Consider the following 16848-nt stretch of genomic DNA (forward strand, 5'->3'; position numbering starts at 1 on the left):
CAATCTGTGACTTTCTCTGTGAGTTTTTTTTAAGATTGCATTTATCAGATCGTTTCTCTTTTTTAATCATACAATGAATTTGCTTTGTTGTGTTTGGTGTAAAACAAACAATGCAACAGGAAGCTGCATTACACTGATGAGATCACCGTGAGCAAATAAATACAACTTAAAAAAGAAATCTATAATAATATACATGCATAATTAAACCAATAACACATAATAAACACTGGTGTAAGGTGAGGAAACATGTCGCGTGCATGGTGGCAGGGGTTAATGATTATTGCCCCAGTCCCTCTGCCCCCGCCGCTGTTTTCTCGCCCCCCTCATATATGGTTTGACGGTCTCCGCCGCGTCACTCACACACCGTAGACCCGCCTCCTGGCTGTGGTGCGCTCTCACTAGTGTGTCTGTGTCCGCTTCAAACCCATATTCCACGGGGAGAGGGAAAGAGAGAGAGAGGGAGCACGAGCGAGACTGCGAGTGTGTGTGTGTGTCAGTGAGAGAGAGAGAGAGAGAGAGAGAGAGAGAGAGCTGGAGCTGGGAAGAAGAGCAACGGCAGAAAACGAGGAGAGAGAGAGAGAGAGAAAACGGGACAAGGACACAAATGGCACTCATGGCAGGGGTTTTGTTCACGGTCAGCTTTCTTGTTTCTGGGATCTCTACATTTGTTTCCTCGGCTCGGATTTATCCTCCTAATGAAGGTAAGATGTTTGCAGAGGAAACACAAACAGCGGCAACAACGACCGCCGCGGCTGGACTTGTGCGACTTTCGCTCCGTGTGTGCGCGTTTGCGCAGCGGAGCCTCTCACTTCTGCGTGGCCCCTGCGCGGTTGCGACTGTAGTGCGGATTCATCTTTATTTGGTTTTAATGGAAAACAGCGGAGTTTTTTTTTTTTGTTTTTTTTTTTACCACTTTTGGGCAAACAAGCTGGAATTGCGGCTGTCCCGGCACGAGGCACCGACTCGGGCTTTGGATCCGAAATACTGGAAACAGGGACACGACTTGTTGTAATCAGGGCTGTGCGCGCGGCTCTGACAACGTCACGCTGACCAAAACACATCAAACGAGCGCCACAATGATCACTTTCATTAAATGAACCGCCACATGTTGTCATGTTGACTTTATATTTGGAAAATGATCATAAAATGAACATAAAAGCCCAAAACTTGCACACAAGTGCATATAAATACAAATGCAATAATAGATGATTCTAGTTATTTATTACTAATTCGTCTTTGTTTATTAGGCGTTGAGTGAAAAAACAAACAAAAACAGTTTTATAAAGATCGTACGCGCGTCCCAGTCTCGGCACACAGAGATCTCCGAGATTACGAGTTCCAGGACGCGGTTTGAAAACACACACACACATCATTATATGCATTTAATATTCACTAGAAACACAAATATCTTACATTTTCTAGTATACTAGTTGACTTTATACACCCTGATCCGAAGTGAGTCCTCGCCAGAACTGCGTTTTCTGTTTCTGCAGAAGAAGCTTTTCCACACAAGTCCAAAAAAATGATGCATCACGATCTCAGTGTCGGTTAAATATGAAATAATATGCTGAAAATTTAAAATAGGGTTTATATAACGAGTATATTCTCTCATTTATGTGCAGAATTTAAAATAACCCGCACAGATTTATAGAATGTGGAAATAAACAATGACTACATCTCCATACGGTTGAAGTAATATTGTAATATTTCGTACAGGGTAATTCTGTGTTTTTTTTATTGTAATATTTTCTCCTAAGTTCACGCACACACCGCGCCACCACGGCTTCTCTCGGCTGATTCCGCTCAGACTCGGCGCTGCCGCCGCTGCTGCCGCTGCTGCTGCTGCTGCTGCTGCTGCTGCTGCTGCAGAGCAAACTGAAAAATCATTATTTAAACACACTCGGGAAATGCATTTGTCATCCATTGAAAAAAAAGAGAAGAAATCATTATCTGCAGGAAAAATCAATCCATGTGACACCTGCAGAGCTCAGCAGAGGCTTAAACACAACACAACACGCACTAGTGTGTCATTTGTAAGCCCTTTATTCTCCTGGTGTGCACACATTCATCACACATTCATGTTTTTATATCTGATAAATCACTTTAAAAAAGGTTGAAATGTAATATAAAATGATCCTTCTGTGAAGTGTTGTGTTGTGTTGTGTTGTGTTATGTTGTGTGGGATCTGCACACTCACTTCTACTCCTCTTGTTTTCCAGTCACGTTACTGGACTCCAGAGCTGTACAGGGGGAGCTGGGATGGGTCGCCAACCCAACAGAAGGAGGGGTAAGTCGGCTCCAGCACTCAAGTGTCCCCTGGTTAGGATGCATGATCCCCATTTCAGCCCAGAATGGAGAGATGTTATCTTTTATTGGCAGAATAGATTGTTTTCCTGGTGAGGGCTTCTCAGAAACATCTTTGTGTGTGATTTATTGTGCGGCTGGCTGCTCTGGTGGGACGTCAGGCTCAGGCTGCAAAAATCACTGACACTGACATATGGATAAATCAGAATTGGCTGTTTCGCTGTTTATACAGAAAACCGTCCGGGGGCCCCATGGGGACCCCAGTGTTCACTCTGAGAAGCACTGGGTCCATAAGTAGCCCCTCTTTCTTTCTCCTCCGTCCCCTGCGCTCTCTAACCACTCAGATGCTCGGGTTGATACTGCAGCGGGCGTCGGGTTTCCTGAATAGACGGTGGATTGAAACGGTCTTTGTGGAGAAACTTTATATCCCTTTCCACCGTTGAGTCGTGGAGTGAGGAGGGGGAGACAGAGAAGAGAGGGACTTGGCAGCTGAGAGAGGCTCCACTGGTATGGATGAATAAAGGGGGGAAAGAGCAGCAGGGTTCAGCTCCTGCCGCAGGACGACTGGGTCGGGCTGTGCAGCAGAGTATGGTGAGGCCTCAGTGACCCCGATGTGCCATTAGCATTAGCTGATCTATTTTTTAATTATGGGATGATTTCATCACACTTTGCTCTAAAAAGCACGCACAATGATTTTAGGGTTGCACAATAAATAACACAACGATGAAAATCACAATACATTCAAGTGCAATATCCACACAGCAAGACACTGAATCGTGTAGAAATACTGCAGCGCTCACATGAGAAAATGTGTTTGTAATAAAACATTTTGTAATAAAAGAGACGTTAAGATACAAAATGATTCAGAATGTCTCACTAATAGATTCAGTAAGATATTGTGCAGCTGTGATTATGGAGTAGTTCACATGAATTGTTTTATAACACATATACAGACTTAGTGGTTTGTTTTGAAGAGCCACAAGAGGGAGCTTTTCTGTCTTTCTAGTCAATACTGGACCTTTTTTTGTGTCACCTTTAAATCTAAATCCTATCTCTGATACAAAGAAGAAAGGCTACGTTACGTTTATCGCACCAATATCACGTATCTCAATTCTTTGAAGTCAGCGGTTCCGTCGATAAGAAAAGTGAGCAGAAGGCGACTGTTGTTCTCCTCACAGAAATGACACAAGCATTTTAATATTTCCTGACGATTAGAGCAAATTATCCACACTAATGCAGCTAATGAATATGAAATTCACCGTGTGCACATGTTGCTCACATGCTCCGGCGTTGAGCTCAGACCCTCCTCTCGGTGATTGACAGGGTCCTGGCAGCACCGTCAAGCCCACATTCACCCTCTCATTACCACCAATTGGCCTTATTCTTCCTCCTCGCTGCTATCAGGGGAAGGTGCAGCCTTATCTCAGCACGGCTTGATTTCCACAACAAAAGGGGCTAAAGGAAGAGAGCAGAGTGGAATGGAACAGCAGGGAATGATCGACGTTTGCTGCAGCAACGTTTAGCATTCACTCCACTCTTCTCATGGGAAAAGCTTTAAGCCAGATTATTTATGATACGGTGTCACAGTCACGTATCATTGTTATTATTATTATTACGATTGTCGGCATATTTTATACTATTATTCTTGTTTGAGATGGTTGGAGCTGCGGCGGCTGAAGGCCTGTCGGCTCTTGTTTACAGCAGAGTTCAGTCAAAGGCGCTTTGAACCTCTCAGTACACGCTCGTGTTTGCTCAACGGCGCTCTGTCGGGAGAAGGAACTTCATCATAAGTAAAACAAACACGCCTTCCGGCAAAAATGAGCCAGGCCGCGCCGGGTAACATGATCCATGTGACCCACGTCAGTGTCTCCCAGTCGTCGTCCTGTGTGCAGACGTGAAGCAGGCCCACATTAGATCATCAGCGGTGATTCTCACAGACTTTTACTCTTTACAGTTTCCTACTTTCATTCCTTCCACTTCATCTTCTCTCCTCTGTGTGTGTGTGTGTGTGTGTGTGTTAAAATAAGTCGCTGAACTCATCACTGATGCACAGAGCTGATTATGAATTGTCTCGCTCGCACACTCGTCATGAAACATGAATATTAATCACTACAGTAAATGCTCCTTTATTCGGGTTAACATGTCTAATAGGTGCCATTGATAAAATATGCATTAAGTTTAGCCGTCAATGAATTTCTCTGGTGAGACTCAAATATTGACTCGTCCTTCCTGAACGCTCCTCTCTCTGTCGGAGGCTTTTCTTCTGTCATTGTGTGAGTGTTGTGTTCGTTAAACTGACGTTAAAATACTCCACATCTGAACATGTTAGTGTGGCTGAAATCAAACGTTGAATTACTATGTACACGATCGACTGGACCCACACTGGTCTCTGTGCTCTGCTCATGTTATGCATGAGCAGAGCACAGAGACCAGTAAACAGAAGAAGAAGAAGAAGAAGAAGAAGAAGAAGAAGATTTAAGGCTCTGCCATCTCAAAGAATTGAACATTTCAAAGTTCATGAATGACAGAAAGACTTGGAATGGTGTTGAACATGCTAGCCTCCAGCTAAGGATATTTTGGTGTGTGACGTCATCAGTCAACTGGAATAGCCCTGCTACTAACTAGCCTTCAAACCTAGGTCAAGTTAACTGCGTGTGAAAACCTCCTGAGTCATGGACGTAGTCCAGAGCAGCATTGAGTTGTGATGTTTTTCTCTGTTTCAAGAGTATCCTGACATTGTTTTCTCTGTCTTTGTTCATCCAGTGGGAGGAGGTGAGCATTATGGACGAGAAGAACATTCCCATCCGGACGTACCAGGTGTGTAATGTCATGGAGCCAAACCAGAACAACTGGCTGCGCACTGACTGGATCCCCCGCGGCGGCGCTCAGCGCGTCTACATCGAGATCAAGTTCACCCTCCGAGACTGCAACAGTCTGCCGGGAGTCATGGGAACCTGCAAGGAGACCTTCAACCTTTACTACTACGAGTCCAACAACGACAAAGAGCGCTACATCCGCGAGAACCAGTTCGGAAAGATCGACACCATCGCCGCGGATGAGAGCTTCACCCAGGTGGACATCGGCGACCGCATCATGAAGCTGAACACGGAGGTGCGCGACGTTGGCGCTCTGACCAGGAAGGGCTTCTATTTAGCCTTCCAGGACGTGGGCGCGTGCATCGCGCTCGTGTCCGTCAGGGTCTTCTACAAGAAATGTCCGTTAGCGGTGCGTAACCTGGCCCAGTTCCCCGACACCATCACAGGAGCAGACACCTCCTCGCTGGTGGAAGTGCGTGGCTCATGCGTGGATAATTCAGAGGAGAAGGAGGTTCCTAAGATGTACTGTGGGGCTGATGGGGAGTGGCTGGTCCCCATCGGGAACTGTCTGTGCAACCCTGGACATGAGGAGCGCAATGCAGAATGCCAAGGTAAGGAGGTCCAACTGTCTCCTGTGTTCTTTGTCACTATTTATAGAACACTCTCTCTTTTCTGACATCGCCTCTCTCCACTGCACCTCACCTCCTTTTTATTGCTCCCCCTCCCTCCGTCTCTCCCTTTTCATGCCTGTTTCCCTCTCTTTGTCCCTCCCTGGATTCACCTTCCTCTTTCTCCTCGCGCTCCTGCTCTCTATAGCGAGAGAAGCAATGATGATTGTAAATGGAGTAATTAGCGCACCCACTGGGAGGTGTTGTGCAGTGGGGAGCATCCCAGGGGAACTGGTGACACTGGGAGGGGAAAGTCACCCCCACATGATCTTTCTCTTTCCCCCAGTGGAGCCTGGAGCTGGGAGAGGAGATAGACAGCTGTATATGACGGCAAATAGAACCAAAGAGTTTATCATTCCAAGCAGGTGTGAGAGGAGTGACGATACACAGCTGTGTGGATGCTGGTGGGGGGGCGGCGATTATTCCAGCCTCAGCTAACCAGTGGTTTGATGAGGTCAGTGTCCACTTCCTCCTCACGACTGATCTATTCTACTACCTTTCACATTTAAGAGAGATTATGAAACGGTATAAAAATCTACGTCCAGACAAACGTTTTTTAACTCACTTTCAGAAGTGATCCACATCCATGTATCATGTGAAAGTGGTCCAGACAGGAAGTCAGTCCATGTAGCTGCACCATCATCATCATCATGTTTGAGGCTCGAAAAATCACAAATTCTTCAATGAAAATGGAACATTATGGATTTAGCGCGAGGTTTGAGAGTTCGGTTCATTCAGAAACAGCCGTTTTCAAACGCCTTCATCGTTTCTAATGTTGATTTTCACTCCTCTGATTGATGTGCAGCATGGTTCTGTTCAGGGCATCAGCTGCACATGCAGCTCAGGCAGGGCACAGTTGCCCGCTGCCTGAGTGAGTGCATGCTAATGTTTGCCCCGGACAGAAGCAGCGGGCGACAACACTAAAGGGGGCCAGGGGCAGGGGCAGGGGCATGGGTGATTAACAGTGGGACGGCACTGCTACACTTCCCCTAATTTACAATGGAGCTTTTATCTTGGAGGACTAATTGCCTGACAAACAGGTCTGGTGATTTAGGATTGTGTCGATGCGGTCCTGCAGCCCCCTTCATCATCATCATCATCATCATCATCATCATCATCAGCAGCAGCAGGTTAACATCATGCTAACAATTAAAATAACTTGGGAACATGTTTGTGCTTGCATCATCATGTCCCTTTACTTTAATTATTTAAATCTACCTGCAGCCTCCCTCAAATATGGACATCCTCATCCCAACACTTTAGATTTTATAATCAGCTGATGTTGATAATGATCTTATTAAAACATTTGTAAAACTATTTTATAGACAAAAAACCACCAAACTGACATTTATACTGAATAAGTTACCTTTTTGAAAAAAACACAGCTGCATGAGGCAGATTACTGTACGCTGTCACATGACATTGCAGCAGTACGACTGTAGCCTTAGGTGTGTGTGTGTGTGTGTGTGTGCACTTTTTTAAAGTGTCATCTGAGCTGAAAGAATCCATGTTGTCCATCTTCCCTGTCTCTGAGCTCAGGCGTCTGTCCCCGGGGCCGGCTTCAAAGACACAGAGGGAAATGGAGGGATGATTGAAGGAGAACAGACGCTAGTTAGTTACAGACGTGAGCTGAATCCTGCTGTTTACGATAACAACCTCCCATTTTAGCCCTGATCTCATGCTGTACATCATAACGCCAGTGAAATGGACTCTTCATCTCCCCTTTAATTCCACTTAAGATGAAGAGCTGTTAGTCTGCAAAGAAGGCAGTAAAGGAGCTGGAACGCGTGGCTTCATGTGACTAATGCAGGTCCTGCAGCGCCTGCCAGACTCTGAGCTGGCACTATTGTTTTTCAAGCCAATATATCCATTGAGTTCACGTGTCGTTTAACTTTACAGTGGCAGCACATGCACGCGCTTCACTCTGAGCTCCGATTACGACGTCTAATAAGTGAAACACTCATTTATAATAAGTGTAACATGCACGTGATTGAACGCCGTGTGGCAGCCGGAGGCGTCGCCGTGGGTCAGCTGCACTGACTCTGAGGTTAAACACTGCTGGTTAATATTCCACACTGTGACAGGCTCTTTACACGAGGAGCTCCACCACGCTGTTACCACCGTCGACCCGGGGTTTTTACATGGGAGCTGAGTCTGGGGGTAATTAGGGTAATAGTTAATTCAAAGTTAAGGTTTTTTGACGGGAAAGAAACTTAAAAAAACCCCACGTTATTGAAATAATCATATATTTGTTAATTGTTTCATGTGCTGAACATGAGCCTAGAGTGTGTGTGTGTGTGTGTGTGTGTGTCTGTGCTCAGATAACGTGGAGGTCACGAGGGTCACCTTGGTCCCTGTTTCCCAGCGTCGGATGAATGGCCGCTCCTCCGTCATTGTTTGGGGCTGCAGCAGAGCAGACTGGGGCTGCTGAGATTTTTTTGGGGGAAAGATGGGGGGCGGGGCATAAGAGTTGTATTCTCCACTCCTGGCAGGGGTCAGGGGTCATCCCCTCCTGCATCCATCTTACCGCTGTGTCTGTCAGGGTCGTGGATCCAGGATTGATTAAGACATCAGGGTTTTGACAGCTGTGGCTGCAGAGTGTGTGTGTGTGCTTGAGGTGGGCCAAGGGTGGCTCTGGTGTTCATTCAGGGCCAAGGCAAGAGAAGCGACTGGGGCACTGAGGGCCACGAGGGCCCCCTGATCTGAGACGAGAGACTCTGTCTGTTTGTGTTTGAGATCCTTTCGCTGTTCAGCACCTCCCCCCGTGGACGCGGTGGGGAAGGGTGGAGGGTCAGGGTGTCGCCCCGCTCCTCATCTGCTGAGGGAGTTCCTACTGTTGGTGGATGTTGTTGATTAGAGAGAGATCACTGAGAACCAAGTATGTCATTATGGGTAAATGATGGTGAAGAAACTTTGAGGAATGGCAGCAGCTGATAAAATGTTAATGCTCACGTTAAAGGACACGACAGCGACTCTGTCGTCCACAGACATCACATGACGTGTCTGTCGTCCACAGACATCACATGACGTGTCTGTGGACGACAGAGTCTCAGCTTCTGAAATCACACGTGGTGGCAGAATGCTGGGGTCTTTGGGTTTAGCACAGGAGGCCGAAGAATGGCAAATTAATGGTGATTTCATTCAAGTGGATGTGTGTGTGTGTGTGCGTGTGTGTGTGTGTGTGTGATGCTCTCTCTCTGCAGTCAGTGTTAAATATGCACTTGGGAGTATTATTCTAAATTCACCACATAATTCTATTTAGCCCACTGGTCCCCAGTGACTGTATGTACACAGACTCCATCCCTCGCTCTCCTCCTCATCCCTGTTTGTGTCCTTCCTCCTTGTCCTGCACACATGTACAAATCAAGTGTATTTGCTCGTTGCTCCTCTTCATATTTTCTGTTCCTTTAACAGCTTCTTAAAGTCTGTGGAAAGTGATAAAAAAAAACATGTCTTCTGAGTTTTTCGACCCACAGGAGAATGTGTTGCTCCACCTCGTCAAATTCAAACGACTCTCTGCATTTTAACAGTCTTCCTCTCTTTTGCTTTATTCCACTTGTAATTTTCACCCATTCACACTCGTTCTCCGTCATCCTCCTCCCTTTCTTCACCCTCCACGTCTTCGCTCCAGCCGTTGTGGCGGTTAGTGTGTGTCTGCAGCAGGAAGTGGGCTGAATAATGACATTACCTTCAGTGCTGAGCGCGGCGTGTGTTTTTGTTTCACCACAAACACACGTGTTGAAGTGAGCGTGTACTAAAATGTTTAAATGTGTGAGTGAGAGAGACAGGTGATGCAGGTACATGCAGACAGTAATAGACACATGTATGGTAGGGCTCAGCAAAATTAGGATTTTTAATCACAATTTACTTTTTATATCATTCAATATCAATATATAATCACAATTTAATTAAAATCATAGTAATAATAATAATGCATATACTGTATTACCTTTCATTTCAGAGGATATCGGGTTCATTCATTTGGCTTTTTCATGTTAAATGAAGGATATTTACGTGTCTTAGAAACAATGAAATCACCTTTAAATGCAGTCACATTTATTTTTTTTATCAATATATAATATTTAGTGTATTTCACAAAAGTATTCAATGTAATCAGTCCAAATCTAAAATGTCACAATGCAGTTATTGTCTCAGCTGTAACGTAGAGCAGCGACAGTGCAGAATAGAGGTGAACGTACTCATCACTCTCACTGAGAGCCTCATTTTGTGCTGCTGAAGAGACGAGGAATCTATTACTGGCCGAGAGCAGAGAAAGATGAACAGATACAGACAGAGAGGACAAAATGTCTCATGAGCAATCTTCATCATATCCTCCTCTTCCTGCTGAAATAATTGCTTAAAGCACCCCCTCCTCTTTTTTTAATATTCTGTTCTTGTTTAGCTCAACAAAAAACTCCTCTCAGCACTTCAGCACTTCCCCTGACTGACTGGGGGCTGCTGCTGTTACTGCTGCTGCTGTTACTGCTGCTGCTGCTGTTACTGCTGCTGCTGCTGCCACTGCTGCTGCTGCTGCTGGTGGTGGTGGTGTAGCTGGTAGTAATCCAGCCATCATTAGCGGAGGTGCTGAAATGCTTTTCCTGCTCGGGCTGTCGTCCTGCCTCGCTGTTTGTCCCCTGTTCAATCCCCGACACTCATCACCTCTCTCTCTCTCTCTCCGTGTGGTGCCATAAGGGCAGGAAGGCACCAGTGATGGAGACCACAGTGCCAGCGTTACACTGCCGTCAACATCCATCTTTAAGTTCTTTATTTCCCTTTTTTGCTTTTAGAATCAAAACAAACAACAACAAAATCAAGGTGAACATTTAGCTGGAGTGAAATAGTTGATTTGTTTTGATCAGTTTCTTAAGCCGACACTATGTTAAAGTATGTTAAACTACAGCTGAAGTAAGCTGGAAATATCAGGGCTCAGTGTTAGACAAACTCTTCATTATTCTGTGGAAAGCAGAAACATTGGAGGCTCCACACATTATGGTCTGTCTTCGTTTGTCAGTGAGGAGCTGTGGCTGTGTGCTTTCACTAAACAGCAACAGGTGTGATTTAAATCTCCAGAAATGTCCAATATTGTTTTTGTTCAAACTTGCCATTCTGACGTTAAAGGGATAGTTTGGACTTTTTTTAAATGGGGCATGAGGTGTGATACATGGTCAGTGTTTTTACAGAGAGAAGACAGCATCACAACACACAGAATATACATGAGTACCCTCTCTCTCCTCTCTCCTCCTCTCTCCTCTCCTCTCTATTCTCTCTCCTCTCGCTCATCTTTTTGAAAAGCATCCTCACTTTGATGCCCGTGATGGGAAGAGGGAGCGATTAAAGCAGTCTGCATGCAAATTAGCATGTCAAAAGGCCCTGAATCAATACCCAGCTCTCTACCAACACAATCCTACAGTCCTTTCACCCCCACTCTGCCCTCTCCCTCCATCCACCCCTGCTGTTCCCCCATTCCTGCGGCTGTTTCCCTTCTTCTCCCTCCACTTCCCCCCGCTCTCTCGCTCTCTCACTCTCTCGCTCTCTCGCTCTCTTTCACTCACTTTAAAATAAAAAAAACAACCTCTGCTTTAGCTGACAGAGAGAGAGAGAGAGAGAGAGGAGGCCGGGGTTTGTAAAGAGAGATGGACGGATGTAAAGGCAGAGAAAGACGGAGAGGCAGAGAGAAGTGGATAGCGATCAAGTGGCCATGGGTGGACTGGTTTTCATAGAGAGAGAGAGAGAGTGTTGTGAAAGAGAACACGAGGGCCTCTGCCACCTTTTCTGTGCTGAAAGAGAGGCCAAGACCAGTGGAGGAGATGGAGACCAGGGAGACGAGGGAGACGAGGGAGACCAGGGAGGTAGAGAGAGAAAAGCAGACAAAAACAAAGCAGGGAGGGAGGTGAGGTGGAGGAGATTCAGTTCCAGTCTGGCAACCATGCTTTTTTTCTACACTTCATCCATCGCTTCACTATTTCACAGAAATCCCTTTGATCAGTGGCTAATGTGTTGCTGATCACAACAGCTGTGTGTGTGTGTGTGTGTGTAGGACCTTTTCTGGCATAAACACTGACCTTGTCAGGACCACATGGAAATCAAAACCAGGTCCTAATGAGGCAGGACCTCATCTCTGAGGAACTGGTTATGTTTAGGGCTGTGATCTGAGCCTGCAGACGAACCTCGGGTTAGATGGGAGGCTGATTGCAAACACCTTGGAAATCCTTTATCTGTCCCTCAGTCCTTGTATCGTAAGGTCCCGGCTCCATCGCCGCGGTCTTTCCTCGCCCCCCTTTGTCGTCGCATGTTCTCTCCGGTGGCTGCAGAGTTCAGCGGCCGAATCAAATGCTGCGCTGTCACAATCAGTTATGAGAAAAAAGCTCTGGAAAGTGATTGGACCCAGAGACCGGACGCAGTGTCCATTTTAATGAGCTGCGATGTCTTTTTAATCACAGAGGTGGAGGGAGCGTCACACTCACAGAACCAAACACGTGAAGTGTTGAGAGGAAGCAGCAGAAAAGTCTCCAAAGGTTTTAACTTCGTAAACCAACACGTTTATTTGTTGTGTTCATAAAGAGTTGTGCATATACTGTATAAGAGTACAATGGTGCATTTACACACATGCTGCTGATGGAAAATTCAGGCCTCACTTTATAGATTTACTTTTTAGTTTCTGGGTCAAATTCTTATCAATTGTGCAACTACAGCAGAGTTTTATCTCCCAACATTCTTCTTGGACAATAGTGAAGACTCACGTTCCTCTTTTACACCAACATTAGCAAGTGTTTGTGAGGTTTTGTGTAATCTCTAATAATATGTAGAATATTAAGTTTAGTCACTCATGCACTTCCTGTTTTATTTTGATGCAAATGATGTGTGTAACCATGTGAAGGTGATCATCCAGGTGAGGCCAACCAACGCTAACGAGAAGCGAGAAAACTGTCCAAATGTGGTCTACGTCGTCGATAACCACATGCTCATATTTGACCCAAAACAGGAGGACACATCATGTTTTGGGTCTCAAAGAGTACAAAATCAGGATCAGGATCAGGATCAGGATCAGGAGGATCAAACAAATCTCACCATGAGTAAACTAAACCAGGGAAACTTGCTATGAAACAACTTGACGACGTCACTCATGGACCAGACAACAGGAACTGGTGACATGACGGTGAAGACCAGGACTATTTAAGCAGGAAGTAAAGTGGTAACAGGTGAAAGCAATCAGGGGCGGGGCAGACAATCACAGGGGAGGGGAGGAGGGCAGGGTCTGAAATGAGAGGAAAGGTGAATACAAAATAAAACAGGAAGTGCATCAGTGACTAAACTTAACAAACTTGACGTGATATTACATGTGTTGCCAGTAGAGCAGTTTTATTTATTTATTTATTTATTTATTTATTTATTTATTTATTCATACGTAAATAAATAAATAAATAAATAAACTTAACTAACTTGACGTGATATTACATGTGTTGCCAGTAGAGCAGTTTTATTTATTTATTTATTTATTTATTTATTCATACGTAAATAAATAAATAAATAACTAAACTTAACAAACTTGACGTGATATTACATGTGTTGCCAGTGGAGGAGTTTTATTTATTTATTTACATGTAAATAAATAAATAAATAAATAACTAAACTTAACAAACTTGACGTGATATTACATGTGTTGCCAGTAGAGCAGTTTTCCTCTGATGAGTAAGTTTTGAGGTCATGAAGTGTGTGTGACACACAACAGAAAACCACAAACATCAAAAAGTCAGTGACAATCAGCATTTTCATGTTTACATCGTCTCTGTAGAGCTGATGAGAATCAGTGTCTGTTGCTGAGTCATGTGACCAGCAAGGAATCATTGTATCTATTCCCACAGCATGTGTGTCAGTGTTTATTCTGATTTCTTTCTGCCAAATTAAATCAACTTCACCTACATTTTACACACTGAACCTTTAAGGCTTTTGTGGAGGCTTGTTTTAAAGAGGAAGCTTACTATGCAAATGAGGGAACATCATTCACCAAGGTACTTTTTATTACTGTATATTTTTACTTTAGCTCCTGAAGCTGTTCCAAGCTACAAGTTACAAGCTAAGTGACTGATGACTGTAGCTTCATGTATTAAGTAGCAGACATGGGCATGTTATTGATCTTCTCAGCAAGAAACATATAAAAAAATATCCTTCATTTGACACCTCCTCACTCCTCGCTCCTCACTCCTCACTCCTCGCTCCTCGCTCCTCGCTTCTCGCTTCTCGCTCCTATTCTTGGTTCCAGCACGGAGACTTTGAGATCAGGTGGCCGATGCCTCGCTGCGACCACACGTGTTTGTGCGCTGACGAGCAAACTACACGAGTATCAAACTGCACCGTCAGGCTGACCGCTCTCTCAGCAGCAGCAGCAGCAGCAGCAGCAGCAGCAGCAGTAGCAGCAGCAGCAGCGGGGGAATCCGAAGCCGCTGATCTCCAGCCAAAGGCAGAGGTGTGTCCATGCTAGGGCATGTCTCAGGGATTAGAGACCTTGATCCTTCCTGAGCCGCAGTGAGCTGGGAAATACTGCTGGAAGAGGAGCGAGGGAGGCAGAAGAAAAAGAAATCCACATTAGCTTGAAGGCTCAGGAGAAAGACTGAGGCAGAGTCATGGCTGTGTGGCACAGGGAGGGTCCTGATAAATGGATGTGTGGATGAGTGTGGAAGGTTCAGGGGGTTACAGGGTGCAGACGTGGGGAGTGAGGTTGTGTCACGACCTCCGGCTGTTTGGCTTGAATCTCTGTCTGTGTGACACAGGCAGACTTTCAACGGCTTCATTTGACTTTTATTAAAGAATGAGTCAGTTTGAGAAAGTGTCAGGATGAGTGGAGAACACGCAGACTTGACCTTACAGTGATAGTGTGGTTAAAAGCAGCTCGTCTTCTCACTGCAAACATGCGACACGAGACCGAAAACCAACTCGACTAAATTCACACCTAACAAATATGAACTCGCTTCAATTTATCTTTGCAATTTTATCTCCTATTTCTGACGAGAAGCAGAAAAAACAAATCAAAGTCTGTAGAGAAATGCTGCAGCTGTAGCTCACGTACGCAGGAGCGACTGTAGCCGGTGAGTTTGTGTCACAAACACGTCTCAACTGACTGATGGAGGCAGCAATTACCTTTGGTCCAGCACACGTTTCAGTTTTCTGTGTGTGACGTGTGACATTTTATCAGTTCAGTGGCTAAAATCAGAACGCTCCACGTCCACGTCCACGTCTTCACGCTAAAAGAACCTGAACCACCGCTCAAATGTCAGAAGAATCATGACGTGACGTGATACATCATCTCAGCAGTGCTGCTCAAATCACCCACAGACCTGCTGATAATAAACCATAAAGATCAAACTCTGTGTGAAACTGTAAAAACATCACTGTTCATCACCACTGCACACACACACACACACACACAGCAGCTCCCACAGTCCACTGTGTGTGTGTGTGTGTGGTCCCGTCATCACTGCGTCTGTGTGTCTGTCCTCACATCAAAGCTAACAGTTAAAATGTTACACATTAGCAGAGGAACCCTGTCTGAGCGGCATCCATTAACCCCCCGCCTTTTTACACGCCCATGTTACTCGTAAGGACAGGTTCAACTAGCCCTTGGGTAAGAGAGGAGACCGACCAACTTTGGAACAACACACACACACACACACACGTCGTGCAGAAGGAGCGGACACAGGGTTTCACTTCGAGGTGACGGACAGAGAGCGAGGCCTGAGTGACACCGGCAAAGGTCAAAGGTCAAAGCGGTGACAGCCACAGCGGAGACCAGTGGACCGTCACTGCACTGACATGTGCTGTTGAAGAGTTAGTGACCCAGAAGAGTTTTTATGTACCCTGCATTAACACACACACACGCGACGCACGCACACACACACACACACGCCGCCACATACGCGCAGCACACGCACACGCACACAGTGTATAACCACATTTAAAACACACACACAGTGCAGAGGCACAGTTTTTCATGGACACACACACACACACACACACACAATGGAAGGTGTTTTTTGAGGCCCCAGACAGGCTGTCGTCTGGGAGCTACAAGCAGATTACCTAAACAAACAACCTAAAAATACCTTCCTTTTCACCCGTAAGACGACCCTCTCCTCCGCCTCCCTCCCTCCCTCCCCTCCCTCCACGCGGCCTCTGAAAAAGTCCCCACAGGGCTGATGTTAAACTTGCCCCTGAGAGGTGATGATGTCATAATGATCATAAAAATGTTTATTTATCTTACGTTATCTTATGTGATGTAGTGTATTTAGTATTTATACCATGTCACATGTCACTGTTTGGATGAAAGATCTTGAAACGCAGTTATAATAAAATGACACATTTTGTGTGTTTGGGTGTGTTTCTGCCTTGTTTTTAAATCAAGAATGAACCAAAGTAACCAGTGGTTGTTAAAATATAATTCAAAAAATGCTTTAAAAGTGCAATTCTTCTTATTATTATTGTTATAATTAAAACAAGTTGACAGAAGTCTGCATGTTAGCGGATTTGTCTTGTGTTTGTGCCGCAGCGCGACACGTGGTTTGCACTTGTTTACAGAAGTGCACGAGGCCCCATGGAGACGGCCTCCCTATCGCTTCCTCTTCCTCTTCCTCTTCTCCTTCTCCTATTCTTAGTGTGTGTTTGTGTGTGTTCTCCTCACACGTCCTCCCTTTTCCTGCCTCATTCTCCTCAGCTCCCGGTGGCTCAGCGGCTCGGCCGATTGTTTTGTGGTTTGTGCGCATGTGAGTGTCCCCTCACACAACAGCATTAGCATACTCACCCTCCCAGCAGCAGCAGCAGCAGCAGCAGCAGCAGCAGCAGCAGCAGCACCTCTCCACTTCTTTTATTCCATAATTGAATTGAAATGAGAGTGTGTTCATCATGTGTTCATCATGTGTTCATCAGAAAAGCTGCATACACTGCCCACACACACACATCCAACATGAGCCTTGAACCTCTGGAGACTTTGGGGAAACTGGACCATAACAATAACCTTTACTGAGTGTGTTTACCTCCCACTGCTCCACTGTGCTCCGTGTCCTCATGCT

General features: G+C 45.5%; 1 protein-coding gene across 2 annotated transcripts in view; it reads left to right on the forward strand.

The window, feature by feature from the left end:
* The first annotated feature begins 414 nt into the window (after positions 1 to 414).
* Positions 415 to 16848, forward strand: part of LOC122773354 (ephrin type-A receptor 4) — a 54965-nt gene continuing 38531 nt past the window's right edge. The window contains exons 1-3 of one of the 2 annotated variants that reach the window (XM_044031977.1): positions 415 to 701; positions 2220 to 2287; positions 5068 to 5731. In XM_044031977.1, coding sequence (XP_043887912.1) covers positions 605 to 701; positions 2220 to 2287; positions 5068 to 5731 — 829 coding nt within the window. In that variant the 5' untranslated portion in view covers positions 415 to 604. The remainder of the gene's footprint in view (positions 702 to 2219; positions 2288 to 5067; positions 5732 to 16848) is intronic. The other variant, XM_044031976.1, reaches the window with a different exon arrangement.

The sequence above is a fragment of the Solea senegalensis genome, linkage group LG8 (assembly GCF_019176455.1).
Source record: "Solea senegalensis isolate Sse05_10M linkage group LG8, IFAPA_SoseM_1, whole genome shotgun sequence".
Lineage (NCBI taxonomy): Eukaryota > Metazoa > Chordata > Actinopteri > Pleuronectiformes > Soleidae > Solea > Solea senegalensis.